Source organism: Lutjanus erythropterus, chromosome 6 (genome assembly GCF_056507025.1).
Source record: "Lutjanus erythropterus isolate fLutEry1 chromosome 6, fLutEry1.hap2, whole genome shotgun sequence".
Lineage (NCBI taxonomy): Eukaryota > Metazoa > Chordata > Actinopteri > Lutjaniformes > Lutjanidae > Lutjanus > Lutjanus erythropterus.
The window spans coordinates 8679487-8702445 of NC_139322.1; the positions used below are offsets into that span (position 1 = coordinate 8679487).

The 22959-nt window shown below is 41.8% G+C and overlaps 1 protein-coding gene across 1 annotated transcript in view; it reads right to left on the reverse strand.

The window, feature by feature from the left end:
* magi3a (membrane associated guanylate kinase, WW and PDZ domain containing 3a) overlaps positions 1–22959 on the reverse strand; it is a 209515-nt gene that overhangs the window by 34377 nt on the left and 152179 nt on the right. Inside the window, exons 4-8 of the mRNA XM_084720430.1 lie at positions 15814–16020; positions 11588–11750; positions 8986–9065; positions 6873–6930; positions 2426–2532 (exon numbers count right to left, since the gene is read on the reverse strand). Of these exons, the coding sequence (XP_084576556.1) occupies positions 2426–2532; positions 6873–6930; positions 8986–9065; positions 11588–11750; positions 15814–16020 (615 nt within the window). The remainder of the gene's footprint in view (positions 1–2425; positions 2533–6872; positions 6931–8985; positions 9066–11587; positions 11751–15813; positions 16021–22959) is intronic.

Sequence of the window (22959 nt, forward strand, 5' to 3'; positions counted from 1 at the left end):
CTCACTCATTTTACAACAACACGGGGCTGCTGCTCCGCGGACCTTTACATTGACTGAGAGGAGGGTGATTAGACCAGTCGAGCGGCGGCATTCGCCACAGGTGGTAAATGATGAACAGATGACCCAGTAGAAAAGCAATTTATGATCATAAGTCACTTTCAAGCACAGTCACCTCTTTCTCCTTCTCTGTCTCTTTGCTCTTGCTCTGCTCTGAAGAGATCTTTGAACTGAATGACTGGGGCAAAAAGCATTTTCAAAGAGACCTCAGAGTCCTCCCCCATTTCATAATCTACTTGTCAAAATGAATTCTACCACCCAGTGAAGCGCTGCTCCATTATTCAAATTGAATATCATTGCTTCAGAGGCTATGGGCTGTTTATCAGCAGCCTGTCAACTGTTGGAACATCTTCCAGACCAACATCTCAGCATGAGGGAGATGATAAAACTGCTTCAGTGTTTGGAGAACTCAGATCTAATATCTTGTTAAAGAGGATTTTTTTTTTCCTCATTGAACAAAAAGATAGAACTATAAAGTCAGAACCTGCGTCTTAACAGTACTGTTAGAACTGTGCTGCGTCTTATGGGAGGAAGAAGAAGGAAAAATACAGACAAATGTAAAAGTTACTGACCTAAAAAACACTAGGACAACCTGCTGACAAGTTAAAGGGATAGTTCAGGTTATTTCAGTCAGTGTTTTACCTACACTAGATGGATGCCTGCACTGTTATATGAGCCAAAAATCTCTCTCTCCAAACTAACCAAACTCCATAGGCAAAATCAGCAATTTTACTTTGCTGGTCTACTGCTGCCCTGATGTGTTAGTTTGTTTGTGGTTTTGTGTCAATTTGATGAATCTGAACTAACCTTTTAAAACACCACACATCACACAAAAACAAAAATAGTCTAACAGATCAAATCAGCGGTAGACCAGCAATTCCCACGTTCTGTGAGGTAAAATTTGTGTTTTTCCTTATGGAGTTTGGTTGATTTGGAGGGAGCGATATTTGGCTCATATAACTGCAGTTTTCTGTCAGAAAATGTAACGATAAGAGATGAGAGATCTTATCTCTTATCTTAACTGCAGTTTTCCGTCAGAGAAAAGTTGTCAAGTGGCAAAGTAAAGTGGTGAAAATATCCTAAATATGTCGTACACTTCTTTGAGGTGCATGTTTTGCTGCTGACCCCATCCACAGCAGTACATTGCTTAGCTTCCTACACCAGTGCTCCGCTTGCTTCTCCATACTGGGCGTATGCCAACATCCACCTACCGTGGTTAATATAGCGTACTTCATACAACCACCACTTCAGATAACCCAGACTGTTTAATAAGTGCACACTCACTGCCACCATTATGTTTTTTTTATTTTTAAAAACAGTTATGTGTAATAAATGTGCACTTATGGCTGCCCTTGATAGCTCTTTAATTAGTTCATCCCTGAAGTATTTACATGTATCCCCTCTTGTCATTACTGAATGCAGTTTGAGTGACATAATATTTGCAAGAAAACTACCCAGACTAAGAGTCTGTAGCCATGCAAGTGATTCTGTGAGGCTGCACTTATGAACAGCGGCACTTTGAGCCACCATCACCATGCTAACATAATCACAATGACAAGCAACCATGCTAATGTCTATAATATTTACATTTAGTTTTGTGTTGAGCATGCTAACATCTGCTTTATATATATATATATATATATATACATATATATATATATATATGTATATATATATATATATATATCCTGAATGGGGGACAGGATTGTCTGAACCAAACTTTCCAAGCAACCCATCCACTATTTGTTGAGATATTTCACTAAAAAACACAGAATGTTGAATGTTAAATGGTGATGCCAAAGAAAATGACAGGAATGTTAATCCTCTGAGGGACTGAAATGAAGGAGCGACACATAAATGAATAAAATAAATATACATGAATTTCTCCTTGAGTCAAACACTGAAAATCTGCATTCATCATGTGTTGCTTTATTCTCTCTCTCTCTCTCTCTCTCTCTCTCTCTCTCTCTGTCTGTCTGTCTGTCTCTCTCAAATTCCACGATGCAATTTAGAGCAAATGATCTCACTTCCTGTCTATTTCCCTGCTGACCAGCTAGAGGAAATCTTCCTGGAGCTCAATCTAAACCGTGCCTTTTAATTTGAACACTGCAGAACTCACAATAGAGTTGTCTTTGTAATGTTGAGCTCATCCTAAACTGTAAAATTACGCCAGCATTAAATTCTTACTTATCTTAAAATAAATTTCAGAATAAAGCAAGTTGAATTTCCTCAACTGACATTTTCTTCCTACTACTCTCTCCCCAGTGCCGCTTGTTTACATGAATCATCTCTCTACTGTAAAGTAAGTGAAGCAGTTTCCGCTCCAGAGGGCTCGGCTGGTTGGTTGGTTGGTTGTGGGTGCAGTTACCTGAGGGTGTGGCTGCAGGTGGAGGTACTGCAACAGGCAGGTCAACGCTCAGCTTTCTTTTTGCTTCCATCACTGGGTTCTCAAACTGGGTCTTCTGGTTGATGTGGCTGCACGAGATGGGAGACAACAACATAAGATGAACAAGAACTCTAAACGGAAAATGTTCCCTTTCTGTTTTTCTTTGCTCATCACACATGCAGCCGTTTTTATTGATTCAGTTACCTTCATCAGTTGACTACATACAGACTAAGTGGAACGTTTCTGCTTTTGTTTTTGTCTGTGGTCTCACAGCTTGTCCACACTGTTGATACTGTTCTCTGGCTGTCATGCAAACCTGTGATTTGACTATGAGGGCTGGGTGTCACATAACCTGTGTAGCTTGCAGGCTGTCGTAATACAGAATGAAAACCACATCCCGAAACCTTTCTATCACCAGAACACATACAGATGGATTGAGACTGAGTCTAAACCTCAGAAATAAAAAAAATAAAAAAATTGAATGCCCAGTGAATTCAAAGAGAATTGGATAGAGAGGATCAGTCTTGGCTGTGATAGCCCACATTGCTGTGATGGGATCAACATCTGCTCAACGCAGTGTAATCCCAGGATCAAAAGATTCAATAAACTGCAGATAGATGTAAACGTCAGTGTGCCCCTTTTTTCATATTACATGTCCCGGTATGACCTCCATCTCGTTTCTGAAAACAAATGACCTGATCTCTTCAATCTGCGTTCAAATAACACGACTTTAGACTCTGAGATGGCGTGCGGTGCGTACAGCAAAGTCCAATTGTGCCTGCAGGTGTTTCCTATTAACTTTTCTGGAGAGCAGATGCGTCCAAATACCACACATGACAAATGTCAGGTACTGTGGTTTAAAGAGTGAGAATGTCCATGTGTGGAGGAGGTGCTGTGGATGGATGGATGAAACAAACACCCGGCTTTTATTTAGGAGGTTGGGGTTTGTGTCTCACGTGAAACAAGAGGCCAGTGTTGAATCCTTTTTAAGTTACTCGATGTATGTAAGTAATGTATGTTAAGTTACATGAGTCAAGCTTTTATTGATAACACTTTTAGATGAAACATCCACAGAGGTTTTAGAAAGTTGCAGAAAAAAAATCACTTCATCGCGTTCCTGTTGTGAATGTTTAGCCTGTGTTTACATTTTCCCATGCAAAGTTAAAGTGAGAGGTACGTTAGCATTTTAGGAAGAAACAGACAGTTTTACTTTTGACATTATATTTTGTGGTTATTATGATGGAAACGGGCCTCCAAAATCAACACAACATGAAAGTTCCCTGTAGAAGCTTTAAGTAACGTAATGTTAAATGACTTACAGAATGTAATGTACTTATTTTAACCCAAACCATGATCTTAACCTAAACTTAAATAAATAATTTCTTTTCAGAAATCATGACCTGGTTACTCAAGTAATCCACAGACCTTGTTGTGAGCAGTTTCATGTAGGAACTACTTTCTTTCTGCAGTAGAATCACTTGGATATACTTTCTTTCATCTAGAAAGGAAGTAAATTGGAGAAAAAACAGTCATCGGTACGGACAATATCTGCAAAACTCGCACCAAAACAACCTAGGTGGATGAATGGAGGCCTGAGGAAAAACACGCACTTTTGATTTGGTTTGAACTGTCCCTTTAACCGTGTGTTATTTGTGCACAGATTGAATAGACCGGGCTGGAAAATAAACAGCCTTGCCAACCCAGGCTCAGCAGCTATGTACTGGGGAATTTACACCGAACACAATCTAGAAACAATTACCGACTCGCAGGTCACACCTGTGTGCTGAAACATTTGCTGCTACCCAGAGACGTGTCCCTCCACGCTTAGATGGTAATGGAGAGAGGTAGCTCATCTGCGTAATGAGCTTTAACAGTTGTAAATCCTGGTCATGACAGCACCTTGGGAAGACAAAATGCATTGATGCTGCACAGTGAATCAGCCACATGCTGAGACGCTGATGGTATATATGTGTGTGTGTGCCTGCGTGTGTGTGTGCGTGTGCATTCAACGAAAAATCCTCTGCACTCTTGCTGCGTCTGACTCATGCACGGAGATACCCTCCCCATTAAGTCTGGAGAGATAAACATTCCCTTCTCTTTTCATTTCCACTCTTTCATTTCCTCTGCTGCTCTCTGTCTCACTTTCTCAGCCCTTGATTGCCACACCTCATGTTTTGTTTTGTTTGGCAGTTGAGGAAATAATGGGACTTTGTGTCACGCCGTCACATTTGCTCGTTCATTCACAGCAAAATTTGCCAGACAAAGAGACGGAGGCAGAGGAGAGGCAGCCTCTCAGTGACCCTCTTGCATAAACAGACACTCTGATTTCCCCCCCTGCCTGCAGGTCTCTCCCTCTTTGTCCACAGTAATGGGACTAAAATGAAACACTGTGCTCTTGTTTACACTCTTGATCAGGATGGAATCTCACCCTTGTTTCCCTCTCAGGGACTCTAAACCTTCATTGTCTGTTGTCTTCACTGTCTTTTCTCCACACACACAAAGCTGTAACCCACCAGTGTTATCTGTACTGACATAATTGCTTTCTGTAGGACTGTGGGAAACTAACACAAGGACAATAGAATACATACAGGAGTCTACAGGTCCCCTGAGATTCAACAACACCACCTTTAATACTTCTATACCTCTGGAATTCAATTATATAGTTTTAAAGGGACAGTCTGGATTATTTAATGAGGGGTCATCTGAGGTACTTATCCTAGTCCTAGTCAGTGTATTGCCTACAAAAGGTGGCGGTTTGGAGAAGCAGCAAGGGGCACAGGCACAGGAGCTTAGCAATTGTCATGCTGCGATCACAACAGTTAACATAACACAAATTCAACCAATCCCTGTGAATTCTGCACCAATTTGCAATTTTGTCCAATCGCTGCAAGTTTTCCGAACATTTGACTAAGCATCATAACTTCCAGCAAACTGCACAAATCACAGCCGTCCCCCAGGCAAACATGAACCGACTCAATTTTATTATTTACTTTTTTTTCTCAAGGGTACTGAAAAGAACACAACTTTTGACTGACATGTCTCAATGCTCTGTGCACTTTTATATTTTATAATTTCTTCCTTGTTGTTTTGACTGAGTTTGAGCTTCAAAAAGACTTTGCTTCTTTGTGGAATACCCCCTAGGTGTGTTGCTTCTTTCAATTAAAGCATAAAATTTCACTTCTTCCCACAATTTTATTGTAAAAATGCCTAAAAAGTTGCCAATATGTATCAACATTTCTTTGAAAAGTTGCCTTGAGATCAGGCATTTTAGGCTGCAACAGTCCAGGAAATCTTGGAGGGGCTGGGCAATGTCCTGCTGTAGACAGGGTCTGCAATAAAAGGTATTCTTACCGCCTGAGAAGGGCCCATCTTAAAGAATGACACCAGTTAAGTGTGGGCTCTATGTAAAATATTTTTTTATCACTTTACTTTCTGCCACTCAGCCTTTTCTCAAAAATTACTCTCTCCAAACAAGCCAAACTCCATTGGTGAAATCAATAATTTTACCTCACAGAACAGGGGAGTTGCTGATCTACTGCTGCCTCAATCTGTTTGTGTTTGTGTTATTTTGTGACTTTGGTGTATTTGAAATATCCTTGTAAAACACCAAAGTCATACGATAACACAACAAACTGACAGATCAAGGCAGCAGTAGACCAGAAACTCTTGCGTGTTCTGCATGGTAAAATGACAGATTTCACCCATTGAGTTTGGTTGATAAGCAGAGAGCAACATTTGGCTTGTATAACAGCAGTTTCCCATTGGGAAAGGCTGTTTGATGGCGAGGTAAAGCGGTGGACATAGTGGGGGCGTGTCGACCAGAATCTACTGCAGGTAGTACCATGTTCATTTCCAATGTATTTTTCAAAATATTTATTATATGAATTAAGCTACAAGTGAGTTATTCAGACCATCAGGAGGAAAGACAGAAATCTATTATTTTTTCATTTATTCCTATGCATGCTGTAATCTTAGTCAGCACTCCTCTGGCAGCAGCACAGCATCTCTCTGTCTCCCCTTGCACCGTGCACCTTACGGAGAAATAATTCTGAAACTTTGACAACAGGCAACAGGCCATCATCGTAGCTCCAGCTGGGACATGTTTATTTTCTCACAAACCGCTGCATGAAGTATCAGCCCTTGGGTAATATACTATACAACCTAACATCAAATGATCTCTAAACTACCTTTTTAATTTCCAGAAGATGTGAACATAAGAACATAAAACCCATTCAAAAAAATGCATCTTAGTGGAATCAAACATGCAGACGCATCTCCAGAGGATCCACACAGGTAGACTGAAGCTTTTCTACTGTCACTGCAGCAAAAACACAAAGAGAATATGAGCATGCAGTAAGCCATATCCTCCACCACTGTTCACAGCTGTTGCCCTGTGGGCCCCTCCAGGCACATGGAGAAGTTTACTCACTCTACGTAGTAGGTGCCGAACTGGGGGTCCTCAATCTTCTCCCAGCCGTAGGGCAGCTCTGGGGAGGGAGAACAGACAGGGATGAGGCAGACGCAAATCACTTCAAGCACTGCTGTGGCACTACATGGACAATTGGACACATGCAATGAGGCGTGGTGTTTTGACTGGCAGCTTCACAGCATGCTTACCTACACACAGAGAACAAGAGTCTTGCTTTTATTTGTCACTGTGTGTTTAGGGCTTAATACACACTGTAAAGGAGGCAGGGAGAGGAGGAGGAAAGGCTGAGTTGTTACACAGCCTCCCTGGAAAGTAATAGCCCCTTCTCTCCAGCAGTGTGTGTGTGTGCAACATCTTGAGTTTCTGCTGCTGTGTGACAAACACATGCGGCTCAGAGGAGATCTTTACGCAAGAGGGGCCATAGGAAATTGCCTTTTGAGAGACGCCGCGCTGATGAGCTCCCCGCATGTGTCCCAGAAGCCATTAGGAGGAGCGGGGCAGACTGGAGACCGGGAGTTTGTGCTGTGTCACCGGCATGACCGTGACCAGGCCCGCTCAGCTGTTCAATCGCCGTCTGTTAGTCAGCGCCCTCTTCAGAGAGGCAGGGACGGGGCTCGTGACACGCTGCTCTATGCAGCAGGGAGTCGGGATGAAGTGTAAGTTTGTTTGAGTAGGGAGGAGAGTGCGAGAGTGGGACTGAGGGGTATAAAAGCTGCGTTCAAGACACCAAAATTTCAGATCTCATTCTAGAAAAAAGTAGAGTGGACTGCCACTCAAAGTCGGGGGTCCTAACTCCATCTACTCCATATTGATGAAAGAAGCAGCTATCTGATGTCACACAACAATAGCAGCATCCATGGAAGCCTAAAGTACTAATTTATTCCCATATGATAAAACTAGAGCCAGATTGATACTGCGTTTTTTGGGGCCAATGGTGATATGATTTTAGAGAGTAAGCCTCCGTCTATGACTCCACACCCGTTCCTAAAAATTTTGCCGCAGGCTAGACTTGAGTCTCCATGGGCTAGCCATAGATGTCAAATCCAAAAACATAAAAGTCTTTAAAAGACTTTAATAGTTGCAGTTGCAGAGAGACTTTTTTTTTTTTTTCTTTTGGTCAAAAATGGTTCTTTTGAGAGAGGAGAGAGTGTGTTTACAATCTGCAAGTTCTTGGCTAGATGCTGCTAAATCCTACACATTAGTTTTAGTCACATTAGTATTATTAGTCTTTAAGCAAGGTCAAGCCTATGTTTGCTTTCAGAGATTTTGAAACATTAATCCATACCTTTATTTTTCTCACCTGCACTATTGCAATGCGCTATATCTCAGTCAGTCAGACTTTCTGTCACGCCTTCTAATAGTGCAAAATGCACGCTGGTTACAAGTGAAATTTGGAGTGGACAACAAGATCCTTTTTGTTTTTAAAGGTTTGAATGGGCAAGTTCCAGCTTATCTGATTGACCTGTTACAGCAGTACCGTCCACCGAGAACACTGCGATCAGATAAGCAGCTGCTTTGCATCCCAGAGTTTCATTTGAAGCATAAAGGTGATGATATTTTTTCTGCATTTCTTCATTTTCGATCTTCCCCCTTCATTAAACGTTTCAAGTTGGCTGAAACTGTATTCTGTATATGCCAATATGTGCCTTGTGTTTTATGTTTTCTTTGTTTTTTTTTTTTTCATTTTTTGGTCTACCACAGATAATACAGGCCAACCAATATAGCTGTCTGATGTAGTCTGTCTTAAGTAAAACTTGAGTTATTTAAAAGTAAAACTGCATGTAAATTGATGTCAAAATATGTCACCAATGTTATTATACTAGTGTCTTTTACTTCATGTGTACTTTTCCCTCCTCTGTTTCATTTATATTCAAGGATGCACCACTGCTGTGAGTTCATCTGTGTACAATTGTCCAGGAAACTCATCAATTTGTCTAAGTCGGCCATGCCGTTTGTTTACTTTTGGCTTCATGCATCTCTTTGAGGTCAGAAGTTGGAGATTCCAACTGGGAAATTACAACCTCCGCCGGTGTCTGGAACGCAGCATAAGTGCCCACTTGATTAAAATTTATAACTACCTCTCTATCATAACTATCTTCAGATATCGTCTCACCTCCTTCCTCGCATTTCTCAGGAGGCTTGGCCTTCTTGGCGAGGCGTGGGTCCAGCCAGGTGGTCGTCTTGCTGTTGTGACTGAAACACAAAGAGGAGAGGAGGCTTTTAGGTGCAGTAAAAACATTTAAGATACCGTGAAAACTCAGCAATTAGCACTGACAACTCTCAGGAGCCACTTCACCCGGGAGCTATTCCACCTGCTTCAACAAACAAACAGAGCTACAGGCTCCCGGAAGATGAGAGCGTGTGGCTAACTTCTCATCTTCTGGGATCAAATGGCTTATTAAAGACGCCTTTAAAATATTAGTGAAATTTTAACAAAGCTCAGAGGACCCTTTGAGGTAAACGGAAGGGAGAGAAAATGGGACGAGTGAAGAGGGAAGAAAAGGAGGAATACTCAGACCCACAGAGGAAAGAGTGAGCAGCTGCAGAGATCATAAAGAGCAGAACTGAGGGAGCAGGTCAGGGGTGGCGAGCTCCATTTAGCCTGTTGTCTCTCCGGCTGGCAGAATGAGCTATTGATTTAGGATCGAGCAGCAGCACCTGGCTCTGTCAGCGGCTCGGCATTGACTGCCTGCCACACTAACGGGCCAGGTAAACAATGCAGGCCTGCTGCTTTTAGCACCAGCCAACAAACCTGACATCAAACACAGGGGAAATAAAAGAAAAACTTAATTGAGAAGAACACAACTGTCACTGCTGAGCCTACGGATAGCTTCCATGTCCAACACCTGGTTCGATGCAGTGCAGAGGAATATGCTGGACGGGGAGTAGAGGGGACTCACTGCCAGATCTCTCAACACATTTGGCTTACCGTGGCGGAAAAAAGAGAGTACTGGGAGTGGGATTAACATATTTCTCCTGTAATAGGACCGAAACAATGCAAACAAATAGTAATAGTGTTAAGGCTTACAATGTAACTGTCACTGCACACATACCTCTGTGCATCCTTTATGTACAAAAACAGATACGTCTGTTTCAAAACGATATCCACATCCTTCCAAGAAGAACTTGGGGAGTTTGTCTTTAGAGGGTCTACAGGACAGGAGGTGTCGCACACTGTACAGGTTGTGAAGCCCACTGAGGCAAGTTGTGATTTGCGATTTTGGGCTATATAAATAAAGTCTGATTGATTGATTGATATCGAATAAGAGTTAAAAGATGGTGATGCTGGAGGAGGTTGTAATAATGTAAAACCGTCGTTAAAAACAGAATGCAACTATTTGCAAATACTTTTTGACTAGTATTTCATTGAATACGGTACAAACACATTATATTTAATGTTCAGACTGATAACTGATACTCTCATTTTCATCCATCATGTAATTAAAAGATTCAGAGAATCCAGAGAAATCTCTGCATGTAAAGGACAAGACCATAAACCAACACTGAACGTCTTTGACCTTTGACCCCTCAGGTGGCACTGCATTAAAAACCTACATTATTGTAATAAGGACACTACATAAAGTCTGGAAGATTTAAGGAAATTGCTGTCAGTAAACACAGTTTGTTGCTGCATCAACAAATGCAAGTTAAGACTCAACTATGAAAAGAGAATCACATATCAACAACATCCAGAACACAGCAGAGTTCTGCAAAGTGGAAAAGTGTGTTGTGGTCTGTGGAGTCCACATTTCTCTGTGGTGTTGTGTTTAGTCGTGTCCTCCAGGCTAAAGAGAAAAAAGACCATCCAGATTGTTACCAGCTCTAACATCAAAAGCCAGCATCTGTGATGGTTTGGGGGTGTGTTAGTGCCCATGGCATCATGGGTAACTGTCACATCTGTGAAGGCCCCACTGATGCTGAAAGGTACATACAGGTTCTGGAGCATCATATGCTGCCATCCAGACGACGTCTCTGCTCATTTCAGCAAAACAACACCAGGACACGTTATGCACATGTTACAACGACGTGGCTTCGTAGTAAAAGAGTTCAGGTACTGGATTGACCTGCCCGCGGTGCAAAATACAACAACAGAGACCCCAGACTGCTGAGCCACTGAAGACACATATCAAGCAAGAATGGGAAAGAATGAAATGCTTTGAAGATGTTAACAATTAGTGTCCCCAGTTCCCAGACATTTACTGAAAAGTTGATGTATCACATAAACAACAAAGTGTATCAGTCTGAACATTAAATATTTTGTATTTGTACTGTAGACCATCAAATACAAATCAAAAAGGATTTGCAAATCATTGCATTCTGTTTTTATTTCCATTTTCCCACAGACTCCCAGCTCTTTTTTGGAATTTGGTGTTGTACTGCAAAAGCGAGGGTAATGTTGTAGACAGGGGTTGTCTGTGCAGCCATTAAATACGTTTTGACATTTGAATTCTTTTCACTAGTTAACTGTCAACAAATGTAATTTTCAATACTTGCAGATTCTTAAATCTTCTTCATTGTGTCTCACTTAAACTGTTGGCTACACCGCTACACTTTCTCCCCGCAACTGCTGGTGGTCCTGCTCTAGACCTTAACTGTAAACTTTCAAAAAACATGCAGAATTTGGACGAAATGAACACAGAGTATTGACAGAAGTTTTCGTCTTTATCAGTATGCGTATCTAACATTAAGCATAAATGAGCCTTGGGGCTACTTACTCTATGAAATAGACCATGCCGGTCTCTGTGTAGGCCATCTCCCAGTTTTTAGGCAAGGGCTCCTGACTCTCATCCTGTGGGTTCCACACTCGCAGGTCCATCGCCCCGGCCGACTGGTTGTAGCTGGGCACCGTCTTCCTCCACTCCGCCTTGTCCTTGTGCTCTGTGACCCGGCATGGGGTGAGGGACACGGGCATGGAGACAGACAGAGGGATGGGTTGGGAGTAGGGGTACGGGAGATGGTAGAAGGAGAAGGAGACAGGAGGTGAGAGTGTGGCGCCATTGGAGCTCCTCTGGGCTCCTCGCATCTCTTTCCCTGCTGCTGCTGCTGCTGTCGCTCGAGCTGATCTTCCTCTGTACACTGGGTGGACGGTTACATCCACGGGAGAGGGAAGGGGTAGGGAGAGAGAGCGAGGGAGAGACAGAGTACACAGAGAAAGGACGGAAGCGCAGCAATTGCCATAGGATTTGCATGTCAGCAGCGATGTACTGGGAACTGCCTCCCAGGCAAGCGCAGAGCTGACCAATGCTTCAGTCCAGCCGCGAGCGCCACATCACAACTCTATTAGTATCACACAGGCTGCTGCATGTGTGTGTGTGTGTGTGTGTGTATTTGCCTAATCTTAATGCGTGTGTGTAAGTGTTATCTGCAGGTTTTCATCTGGCTGCGTATGACCTAGCTTCATCATGGCACTGAATGCTCACTGTGTTTGGCCGGGGTAATTGAATGGCAGCGATGGAAAGTGACAGCTGTTGACTGGGAGAAGCCAAGAGCTTTTTGTGCTGAAATTGGGGCCTCTTTTTCATGATGGCACCAGGAGGGGGTTTCTGCACTTATAAAGTCAGAATAAATGACTACGTACAGACACTTGCTCCAGGCTACAGCAGCTTTCAGCCCTTGCAGAGAAATACAAACTGGGCTGCTGCACATGTGGGCACGTACACTCTTAAAAATAAACGCTCCAAAAGAGTTCTTCTTGAAGGGCTGAGGTTCTACCCAAAACCATTTGCTTCTGAAGAACCCTTTTTTTTTTTAAAGAAAGACTAAGGGCTCCATTAAGAACCCTTTTCCATCCAAAGAATACTGAAGTACTCAACGGTAATCAAACCTTCATAAGTCCCACCCCTTTTCGCACTGTGCTCCAATAACAGCTGAGCAAGCTTGGCACCGCAGCCATCTTCCTCCTTTCCTGTTTCCTGTACTTGAATATAATATATCCTTGGTATTTCTATGTTGAAGAGAGGATAGTTAAAAGATGTTGCTGGAGGGCCTGTAAAAGCGCCATGCATTCACATCTGAAGTTAGCTAATATTAGCAAAAAGTTGGCCAATTAGCTAGCTAATTGTCATCAATCATTAGCAAGCTAGTTAACTAGCATTTAACTAACATTAGCTAGATAGTTAGCTAGTGTTTTGCTAACATTGGCTGACTAAAGATGTGAATTATGGGTTACTTTTATGGGAAAGGGAGAAAGTTGACCAAAACACCAAGTTTGCTAAACTGTTATTTGCACAGAGCAAAAAGGGGCGGGACTTAGGAAGTGTCAATCAATCATGAGATTGATTGTTAAAATGATGACCACAATATATAAATCAATAATTCAATAATTTTGTTTCATATGCAGAATATAAAATGCTCCTTCACAGAACCCACAGAAGACACGACGGTTATATGTGAGAACCTATTTTTAGTTCTCCCTGGGTGGGTTCTAGATGAAACCCATGGAATACAAAAAGGTTCTTGGTCGAACACCCTGGGCAGGTTCTAGATGATACTGTTGGAATATAAAAGGGTTCTTGATGGAACTTCCTAGGTGGTTCACCATAGAAGGGTTCTCTATACAATCTCTCACAGGGCCATTTTCCTTTAACATGGAACCAGCCCGTTCTGGTTCAAGCACCTATCTAATCTACAATGGTTCTACTTAAGACAGGTGGTCTGAGGGCTGGTTTAATAGATAGCACCAAAGTTCCAAGGATCTTGAATGGAACCGATTCAGGAACCAGAGGTTATTTAGTGGAAAAGGGCCCATAGGGGGTTCTGGGTTGAAACCTCCACAGATGGTTTTTGGTATAAGCCTTTATGTTGGTCTGAAAGAGTCCAAGTAGAACCTTAAGAAAAAATTCTACCAGGAACCAAAATGGTTCGTCTATGGGGACAAGTCGAAGAACCCTGTATGGTTCTAGTTAGAATGTTTATTTCTAAGAGTGTAGGCTTCATGAACTGACAAGGATGTTAGAGACACAAAAGAAAAATGGCCACTAATAGTAATGCACAACTATTATCAAAGTGCCTTCAGGGTACGGTAATATGTCTGGTAATATGTCTCCCTCTACCTCCTTCTGTTGTACATCCTCACCACTTTACCAATCCGATCCATCCACATGCTGACAAAGGTATGATAAAGTGCATTTGAGATTAGACATCTCATGAAGCACAGAATTAGGAGTGACATCCTTCTACAATGAGTGGTTTTTCTTGGCTGGGCTCCACACTACCATCATTACCGCCCAAGGCCACAGAGATGATGTGTCTCTGACAATGTTTCTCTCTTTCGCTCGAGATGAGCAGTTAGTTACAGGCTCACTGACCTTTTTTTAAACTTTTAATTTCTTTACTAGCCTTTGATATGTCTCACACTGTATGATGTTGTGATTTTCTATTCCTCCTGTGAATGCCAGATATGTTTCAATATATCATATAAATAGTTTTTATGAGTTGAATTTCACTTTATGCTCCACATGGGAGTGGGGTCACGCAGGCCAACACGATTGGCAGTCTATTGGGATTTCCTTGGTATATGTGCTTAATTCAGTACATTCAGCATAATGTGTGCGTTAGCAAGAGCTAGCACATGGTAATGGTGAGAAAAGAAAAAGAAAAAATGTCTCATAACTGTGCTGCTAGTTATCATCAAGAATCACAAAAATACACCAACTAATAAAACTGACAATGAAATATGCATCATTAATTAGATGGTTTTTGCAGCACTGGGTCTTTTTGTCCAGAGTGGCTCATTTGACTAATAATCTGGAGAAGCGGTGCCACACTGCACCAGGCCAGAGTGTGTGTGAGGCCGTCATTGAAGCCATAACAGAGGACAGAACAGCTGAGGGAGCCTGCACCAACAAAGGGCCAGAAGCTGTGAGTTTGTTCAGTTGGCTGGTTTCAGGGGACAGTTCGGATTATTTGAAATAGGGTTGCATGAGGTACTTGATGATTGTATGAAGTATAACTCTTTTTTTTTTTTTACAATTCGGGGGCTGTTGTGGCTGTATTATAGGAGGGTAGAGAGAGATTATTATTGTTATTTATAGGGTGGGGGGGTGCAAAGGACCACAGGCTGCTTCCTAGGACTGATAGCCCTAATAGATGCTGTGCTCGCTCGACTACTCTCAACTGAGCTACAGGGACACCCCACGTACACTATATTTAGAAAATACTTCGCTGCCAGACAACCTTTTTCTGTAGAGAAGCCTCGTCTATAAAAGCCAAATATCATTCTCTCCAAACCAACCAAACTACTACTTTTGTTGCTGACCTTGTCCAAGGCAGTTCATTTCTTAGCTTCCATACTAACATTCCTCTCTGCTTCTCAGCTCATCTACTGCAAGGGCCTCATACAACTCCACAGAAAATAAGCCAAACTATCCCTTTAAGAGGAGGGAACGGTATTATGAGTGAAAACTATTTCATATGGATGATTATTATGTAACGTTTTGGCACATACTTCTGACCATTAGCATTTTATTTTGTAGTGTTTTATAACAGCAGAGCAGTTAGAGGTTTTCTAACTACTTTCACAGCGAGGACCCTTCACCATTATCAGAGACATGCTCTGATTTTGTTCATGCCATTAGCCATGCGAGGACATCCTTGAGGGGGAACCAAACAAGGGCAAAGTCTATCCCTCTAACCGAGGGATTGCTTCTATTGATCTCAGACAGACTCTGGCTACCTCTTGTGATTTAGCGCTGACCTTGCATGCAGAATAGCTAATCCTGAGAATGTTTGTTGGGAGAAAAGAATGATAAGGAGCAAAGAAAAAAAGGCCCTGCTGTTTTGCATGCAGAGAATAATATAATGAACAGCTTGATGAAAAAAAATAAATTGAGCAAACAAAAAACTGCTGGGGTTTAAATTTGGAGAAAAGCGGTATGGAGCACAGCTGCATTGTAACGAGCTGCAGGAGCAGAAAAAGAAACAGACAATGTTTGTTTCTCACCAGCCAGGCCGTTGACCATAGGAGGCCTCTCCTCTTCCTCCTCCTCCTCTGGCGCGGCGCTGTCCTTTCTGTCCATCTTGCTGACAGAAGTTGTGCGTTTTCGCTGGACCTCCGTGTCGAATTCCTCGTCAAACAGAACCTGGTCCACCAGATCTGGCTGCACGGGGCTGGGCTCTGCGGGGGGCTTCGGGGTCCCATAGTAGTTTCCTGGAATGAAGAGACAGAGACAACAAAATATTCTCATGAATATGTTTTACTTCACATGTAAAGGCTTTCTTTGAACTTCACTGCATAACCCGAACTTGTACCCTTCATTACTACATACCTAACCTGAACCTTTACACTCACCTAACCCAAAATCTACTTCTAATCTTTGAGCCTGTTTACACCTGTACCCCTTTTTCATACACGAACGCTGGCGAGGCTTAACTCAGTTTGACTCTGCATGCCATCCCAGCATGGCAGGGATTTGCATTTTGATTACAACAGGGCTGCAAAACACTGAATAAATACTTAATTTCCTACAAATTCATCAAAATAATAGTCCGCTGTTTAAAAGCTTTTATGATGAAGCACAAAATTTAGGAAATATTGCATTTTTAAAAACGCCTTTCTCTCTGGATTCCCGCAGTCAAATGAGTTAAATCTGACAACGAAGTTTTGTTTGACGGGGAGAAAGAAAGAAATCATGGGTTGACCTCAACCCACCTGGAGGTGGGTCGGGCACGCTTTGGCCTGGCTCCAGAGATGGTCCATCTCAGGTGTGACTCAGCACAGTTCAGCACATTAAAACCGGTTACTGAAATGCAAATCAGCACGGTACAGTTTAACTGGGCGCAGCCAAACGTGAAAATGGAGAAGCCCTGTATGTGGAAGCCCCCACATAAACCTGGTTGATCCAGTCAGAAGAGAACAACTCTAAGTGCAGGTGTGAATGCACCCATGATGCATTGAGGAGGTACTGAGATCTGATCACTCGTACCTCGACCCCGAGGTGACCTGTGACCTCCATCTGTCAGTTGTGTCTACGTACGTGATGCCGTTCTTACAGATACAGTACATCATTTGGTTCACTATAATGCAAATTATGTGTTTGGGATCTCTTACCTGTGTGGATAAGCAGTGGATGAGTAGTAATAACCACAACATCCCTAGACTCCCTTTAAAAATCAGTGAATTTTGAGAGTATAATTATTCTGGCCTTCTTGTAAATTCAGCAAATGTCATACATTAATTAATTTTTTTCTTTGTGTAAAACGTGTTCGTTTGTCCCAGTGTGTTGGCTAATAATGTGTGCTTTTTTTGCAAACATTTTTATTATATTATACAGAGCAGGGAAGTGACACAGCTACACCGATTTCTTGGTCATTCATAGTGCCTTCTGGTAAATTCAGCATTTAAGGCAATAAATTAAGTTGTTTCTTTCTTTGGAAAAAACGTGTTGCCGTGGAGAGCAGGCAGGAGAGACCGTGGTGTGCAGGGAGGACGCACGCTTTTACTTTCCCGGATTCTGTCAATGATGCCTTTGTCATCTCTGATGTGAAAACATCAGACCTACACACAGTCAGTCACCACGGCGTGTCTCTTCTGTCGGCTGCTGACAGCACAGGTAAAACATGAGGCTCCTGTAAGCTGATATAGAGGTGGAGTGTGGCGCTGAACTTGCATATAGAGTCGGGAGGCGAGATCTGATCACAAGCAGTCAATTGGAGACACATACCCAATCCTAAACTCATGTTCTAACCCTACAACAGCCCTTCATGGATGCAAGGACAAGAAAACAATCAAGGCTGGAGGATTTTTCTATGCTTGTGAGGATATTTGGTTGTCATAAGAACAAGAACACCAGAACGCACACACACACATTAAATACTGTAGGAAAGAATTACAGGTCTCCACTTGGCTTTGCAGAAACACCACAGAAAAGGAAGAGACAGCTGAGCTCCAGTGTAGCTGCAAAACCACTTTGTTGATACCAGATCAAGACGAGACCATCTCGCCTCGACTGCAGCAGTTCTTTAAATTTCTTTAAAAGCGCAGGGGAGTCTGATCGTTCGCTACAAATCATATCCGGCCGAGCTGTATTGGTTGGAACAAAGCGAGGCCAAGCTTTAACTGTCGTAACTCAGGATTTGGAACAGTTTCCTGGATAAGGAAAGGCATTTTTTGCCTCAATATTTTTGTCTCTCAGTCTGCTAATTCCCATTGGATGCCATTATCGCTGTCACTGCTGACCAACACTGTAGTCCAGGGAGGGATTACTCACAGCCCCATGTGCCTCATCTAACGCACGGATTGAGTCATGTTGTCGCTCTGGACCAAAACCTGCTTATTAGGTGCACCCACCAACCAGTAGGAGCTTGTAATTAGACATGATCCTGAGCTGGCTTCCCATCTGTGAAAAAAACTCAACTGTGAGACAAAAATGTCTTTCTATTTATTTATTTATTTATTTAGAAGTTTTTGTTTTGTTTTATTCTTTAAGTGACAGTTTGGATATTTTGAAGTGGTTTTAAGAAGAGGTACTTATCAACAGTCAGTGTATTAACTATGGCAAGTTTGGAGAAGCAGAGAGGAGGACCAGTGTATGAAGATACGCAATCATCATCAATTTAGATTATTTTCACTGCTTTACCTTGCTGTTAAACAGCCTTTTCCCATGGACAACTGCTGATATATTAGCCAAATGTCACTCTCTCCAAACCAACCAAACTCCATAAGCAAAATCGGTATTTTTACCTGGCAGAACACAAGAGTTGCTGGTCTACCACTGCCTCGATTTGTCTCACAAGTTCACATACAAAGAAATCCAATCGAGACAGCGGTAGACCAGTGACTCTTGTGTTCTGCCAGGTAAAATTACCGGTTTTGTCAGTAGGGTTTGGTTGGTCTGGAAAGAGCAATATTTGGCTTATATAGTGACGTTTTCCTGTCGCAAAAGAATGTCTGACAGCAAGGTAAAGTAGAGAAAATATTCAAACTGTAGCATATACTTAAACTGTTGTTGTTGTTGTCTAAAATACAGTTTGCTGCTGACCCTGTCCTCAGCAGTACAGTGCTTAGCTTTCTAAACAATGCTGACAACAAATATAAAAGGATTTAGGTGTTTTTAGGAATGTTATTATTATTATTATCATCTTTATTAGTATTATGATCATTACTGTTGCTGTCCCCACCAAAATCAAAAAGTCTAGACTGTTGTGTTGTCATGTTTACTGCCTTGTTCCCGCGGGAACTGTGACTACAACATATATACCAAGGTAGGTTCTCAGCACTCGATTGCCCCTTTGAGTCCGTCAGCTTGCCTTTGCTGTCGTGTTGGTGCCTAAGGCGGCAAACAGCCTTACTCCACAGAGCAAGTCGTCGTCTTTCCTCAACTATAGGAGAGGGCTGACCCACTTTAGCACTCACTACCTTCTCTCTCTGTGCAAGAGAATGAGGAATAACAGAAAAGGATGAAAACTTAAAAAGCACAACCAGTGGAAAAAAAAAACAGTTGGGAAATTATGGTACAAAAATATTGATTCACTGGTCCTTCTCAGTGTCTGAGAAAACACAGTCCGGTGGTGTTTGTGTGGGATTGCAGCTTGGTTAAGAGTGAGCTGTGTCTGAGTGGCTGAACATTGTATTGTAACAGTTAAGTGGCACATCAGGGAGTGGACAAATACTGTGACGAAGGAGTCTGCTGGGAGGAGGAGAGCGAAACGAGAATGGGAACAAAGGAAAGGATGGAAGGGAGGGAGGCAGCGGCGAGTGAGAGAAAGAGAGAGCGCTTTCTTACTGACAGAAATTTTGTGACAAGGGAATTAACGTTCCAATCTAGCTTTTTTAGAGTTTATTCTCTCAGTTAAAGCCTCTACGAGGAGTTCTTACTGATGCTTCTATGAGACAAATAAGACCATCCTTGAGACGCGCAGCCATTTCTGTATAGTTGTTCTTAATGGCTGCCACCAGGTCGCAGATGAAACAAGCCTGTGTTGAAAAATTTACAGTGATTTGTATGTTAGCCAGTAATGAAGAAGCAGGAGGATATTTTTATTATGATAATGAGTTATATTTTCTGGTTATTATAGAGAAACCACTATTGCTAAGGCCTCTGAAGTCAACTCAGTGTGAAGGTACCTTGTAATAGATTTAATTATCTACTTTAAAAAGGCTATTAAATGGATAGTTTGTATTATTTAACCAGGAACCCCCTTGTTCAGTAAAATTACTGATTTCAGTTTGGTTCGTTTGGAGACTTCTGTTAGGACAAACCAAAGAGATGCTTATCAGTTTGGTTTGTGGTATTGTGTAACTTCAGTAAATCCAAACCAACCCTTTAAAAACACCAAAGCACAATAACACAAACAAACAAAGAAATCGAGGCAGCAGTAGACCAGCAGCTCCCGTGTTCTGTGAGGTGAATTTATGGTTTTTGACAAAGTTTTCCCATCTGAAAAAGCTGCCTGACTACAAAGAAAAGAGGTTAAAATGTTCTAAATATAGTGCACACTTAAGATGATATAGATTTTTTTAGGAGCAACTTTTTTACGTGGCTAAAATATCTTTTGTTGCTGACCCTGTCAACAGCAGAACATTGCTTAAAGGGACAGTTCCCCCCAAAATCCAAAATACATTTTTTTCCCTGGCCTCTAGTGCAATTTATCCATCTATACTGTTTTGGTATGAGTTGCAGAGTTTTAGAGATTTTGGCCATGGGCAGCACAAATCGGCACAAATCCTGTGTTGTTCCAAGCACCAAAAATACATTTGAAAGATTCAAAACCGTGTCTCTTTCCAAAAATCAGGATAATCCACAGACCTTGTTGTGAGCCCTTACATGTAGGAACTACTTTCTTTCTATGAGAAAGTTGTCACAGTAGATTATTAAGTAGTTCTGGTAGATGAAACTGTTCACAACAAGGTTGGTGGATTATCTTGAGAGACTGGGTCGTGATTTTTGGGACAAGACACGGGTTTTGAATTCTTCAAACGTAGTTTTTTGGTTCTTGGAGCAACACAGGACTTGTGCCATTTAGTCCCATTATATTGGAGAGAAGGTGGACATCTCTGCAACTCACACCAAAACAGTACAGATGGATAAACAGGCCAGGGGAAAAATATGTGTTTTTAATTTTAGGGTGAACTGTCCCTTTAACCCCCATGCTGGTACTCCTCTCCAAACTGGGAGCATCTACTGTGGCTAACACACTGACTATGGACGAGAACCACACACAACCTCACTTTAAATAATCCGTATTATCCCTTTAAACTATTTTCCGCCATATTGAAAGTAAGACAAACAGCATACAGGCTGATTTGCATGTAAATACAATGTCATACATCATAATTGATTAAGGTAATTACATTAATCTGTGTCTTCATTTATGAAGCATTAATATCAGTACCTTATTGGAAACCATTAAATCCGTTACTAGGTTTGTAATTAATAGGATGCTTACTGAAGGAATGCAAATTGAGGGAGTTAAATTAGAAGTGGTAATTTGCTCGGTGCACTCCTCGGTTTTCTGAAGCTCATACAAAGGTGCACGTAGCCTCTGTAAGTACCTATTAGGAAGGAGCTGGGAGACACCGGCCACAATAAGGAGGCGCACTGAGATGGATCGCGTTGTAATTATACTGTACTAATGAGCCGGGGTATGAAAAGCAGTCATTGATGAGAATTTATAACTGTAAAACCATACAACCTGAAAAAAAAGGGAACTCAACAGACTCCGCAGGCTGGGTGTTTTTAACTGCACCTAAAGAATTAAGTGAGATGTCTCCTTAAGGAGTCGGGTCTTTGGGCTACGATCATTAAATGAGCTGTTTGCTCGAATCTCATGTGGCTCCTCATTTAGTTTTACTTCGAGTTATTTTAACAGAAAGCAGTTTAATTTAGCATTAATATCCTGTGACTGTGGGGCACGGCGCTCCCCGTGCTTCCAAAGTCAGTTCTATTATTTTATTTAGTGCAATGTATAATCATATTGTAATGTACAATAGGTAGTAATTATCCACAGCTCCATTTAATAGACTGAGGATGTTCAATCCTATTAATATTATAATGTGACAAAAAAAGAAGGTCCCTCGTCTTTCTTTTGATGTGACAGTTGTCTATAGCATGTTTTACCATATCAAAGATTTCAACTAGCTCTAGCATTAACCATTAGATTTAAATATTAAAAACAGCCGGAACATGGGCATTGGCTTGATCAAACAGATGAATACTTGTTATTCTAATAGATGGATAATAAATAAATGAGTGAGTGAACAATCTAAGAGTATCAGATTACATAATACCGACAATGTCACAGATACATCAACAAAATGATGGAAAAATAACACCAGACTACTGAAGCACTATATTTATTTTAGTACATTAGCCTACTTAGGAGAAAAGAAATGCCTAAGGCTTATTTGATTTAGTGTTGACAGTGTCAGAAACTGTCAGTGTCAAGACTTGAGGTTGACTTGAGTTGACTATACGGTTATTTCTATAGGCTCATAGTTAAATCTAGAAAGACTTTTGCTTGTAAATTAGCACTTATATCGCTGCTATCGTCTGGATAGTACGTTGTCAGCGAGAGGGCAAGAAAAGACCGAAGTTAACGGAGAGTTTAACTGAAAATCTGTGGTTCAGAATGAGTCATTTGCTTGTCAGCGAGCCACCGCTGTTAGACTGGCAGAGGAGTGAAAGCAGGTTGCCCAGTCGATCCAAATTAAATGTAGTTACAGCTACCAAACAGCATCGTAATAGCTCAATTAGCGATGTGGAGGCTGCAGCTATGCTTTCCCTCACAACCAGCAGGTAATTTGAAGGGGAATGACATCCCTCTTGTAAGCAAAATGACCAAAATGCATCTCCCTTGTCATCCTGCCATTCCTGTCTCTTCATCCCCTCGTACCAGAGACTGCAGGGCCTGAGGGGTTGTTGTTGCTGTTGAATATGTTAATCTAGTCTGCCTGACTCATTGATCCTTTATCTGAGGTAGCAGACAGATTTTTAATTAGCCCTTCCTAACTGCCACCCCTTTTGGAACCTCAGTCAGCTTTCTCCATTTCTGTTTCCTGCACTTCATCCGTCTTCCAAAGGGGACCTTAGGGGGTCCTCAGTTACTACAGAGGAAATCTTTTACACTTTTTTACACTTGGTATGATTGA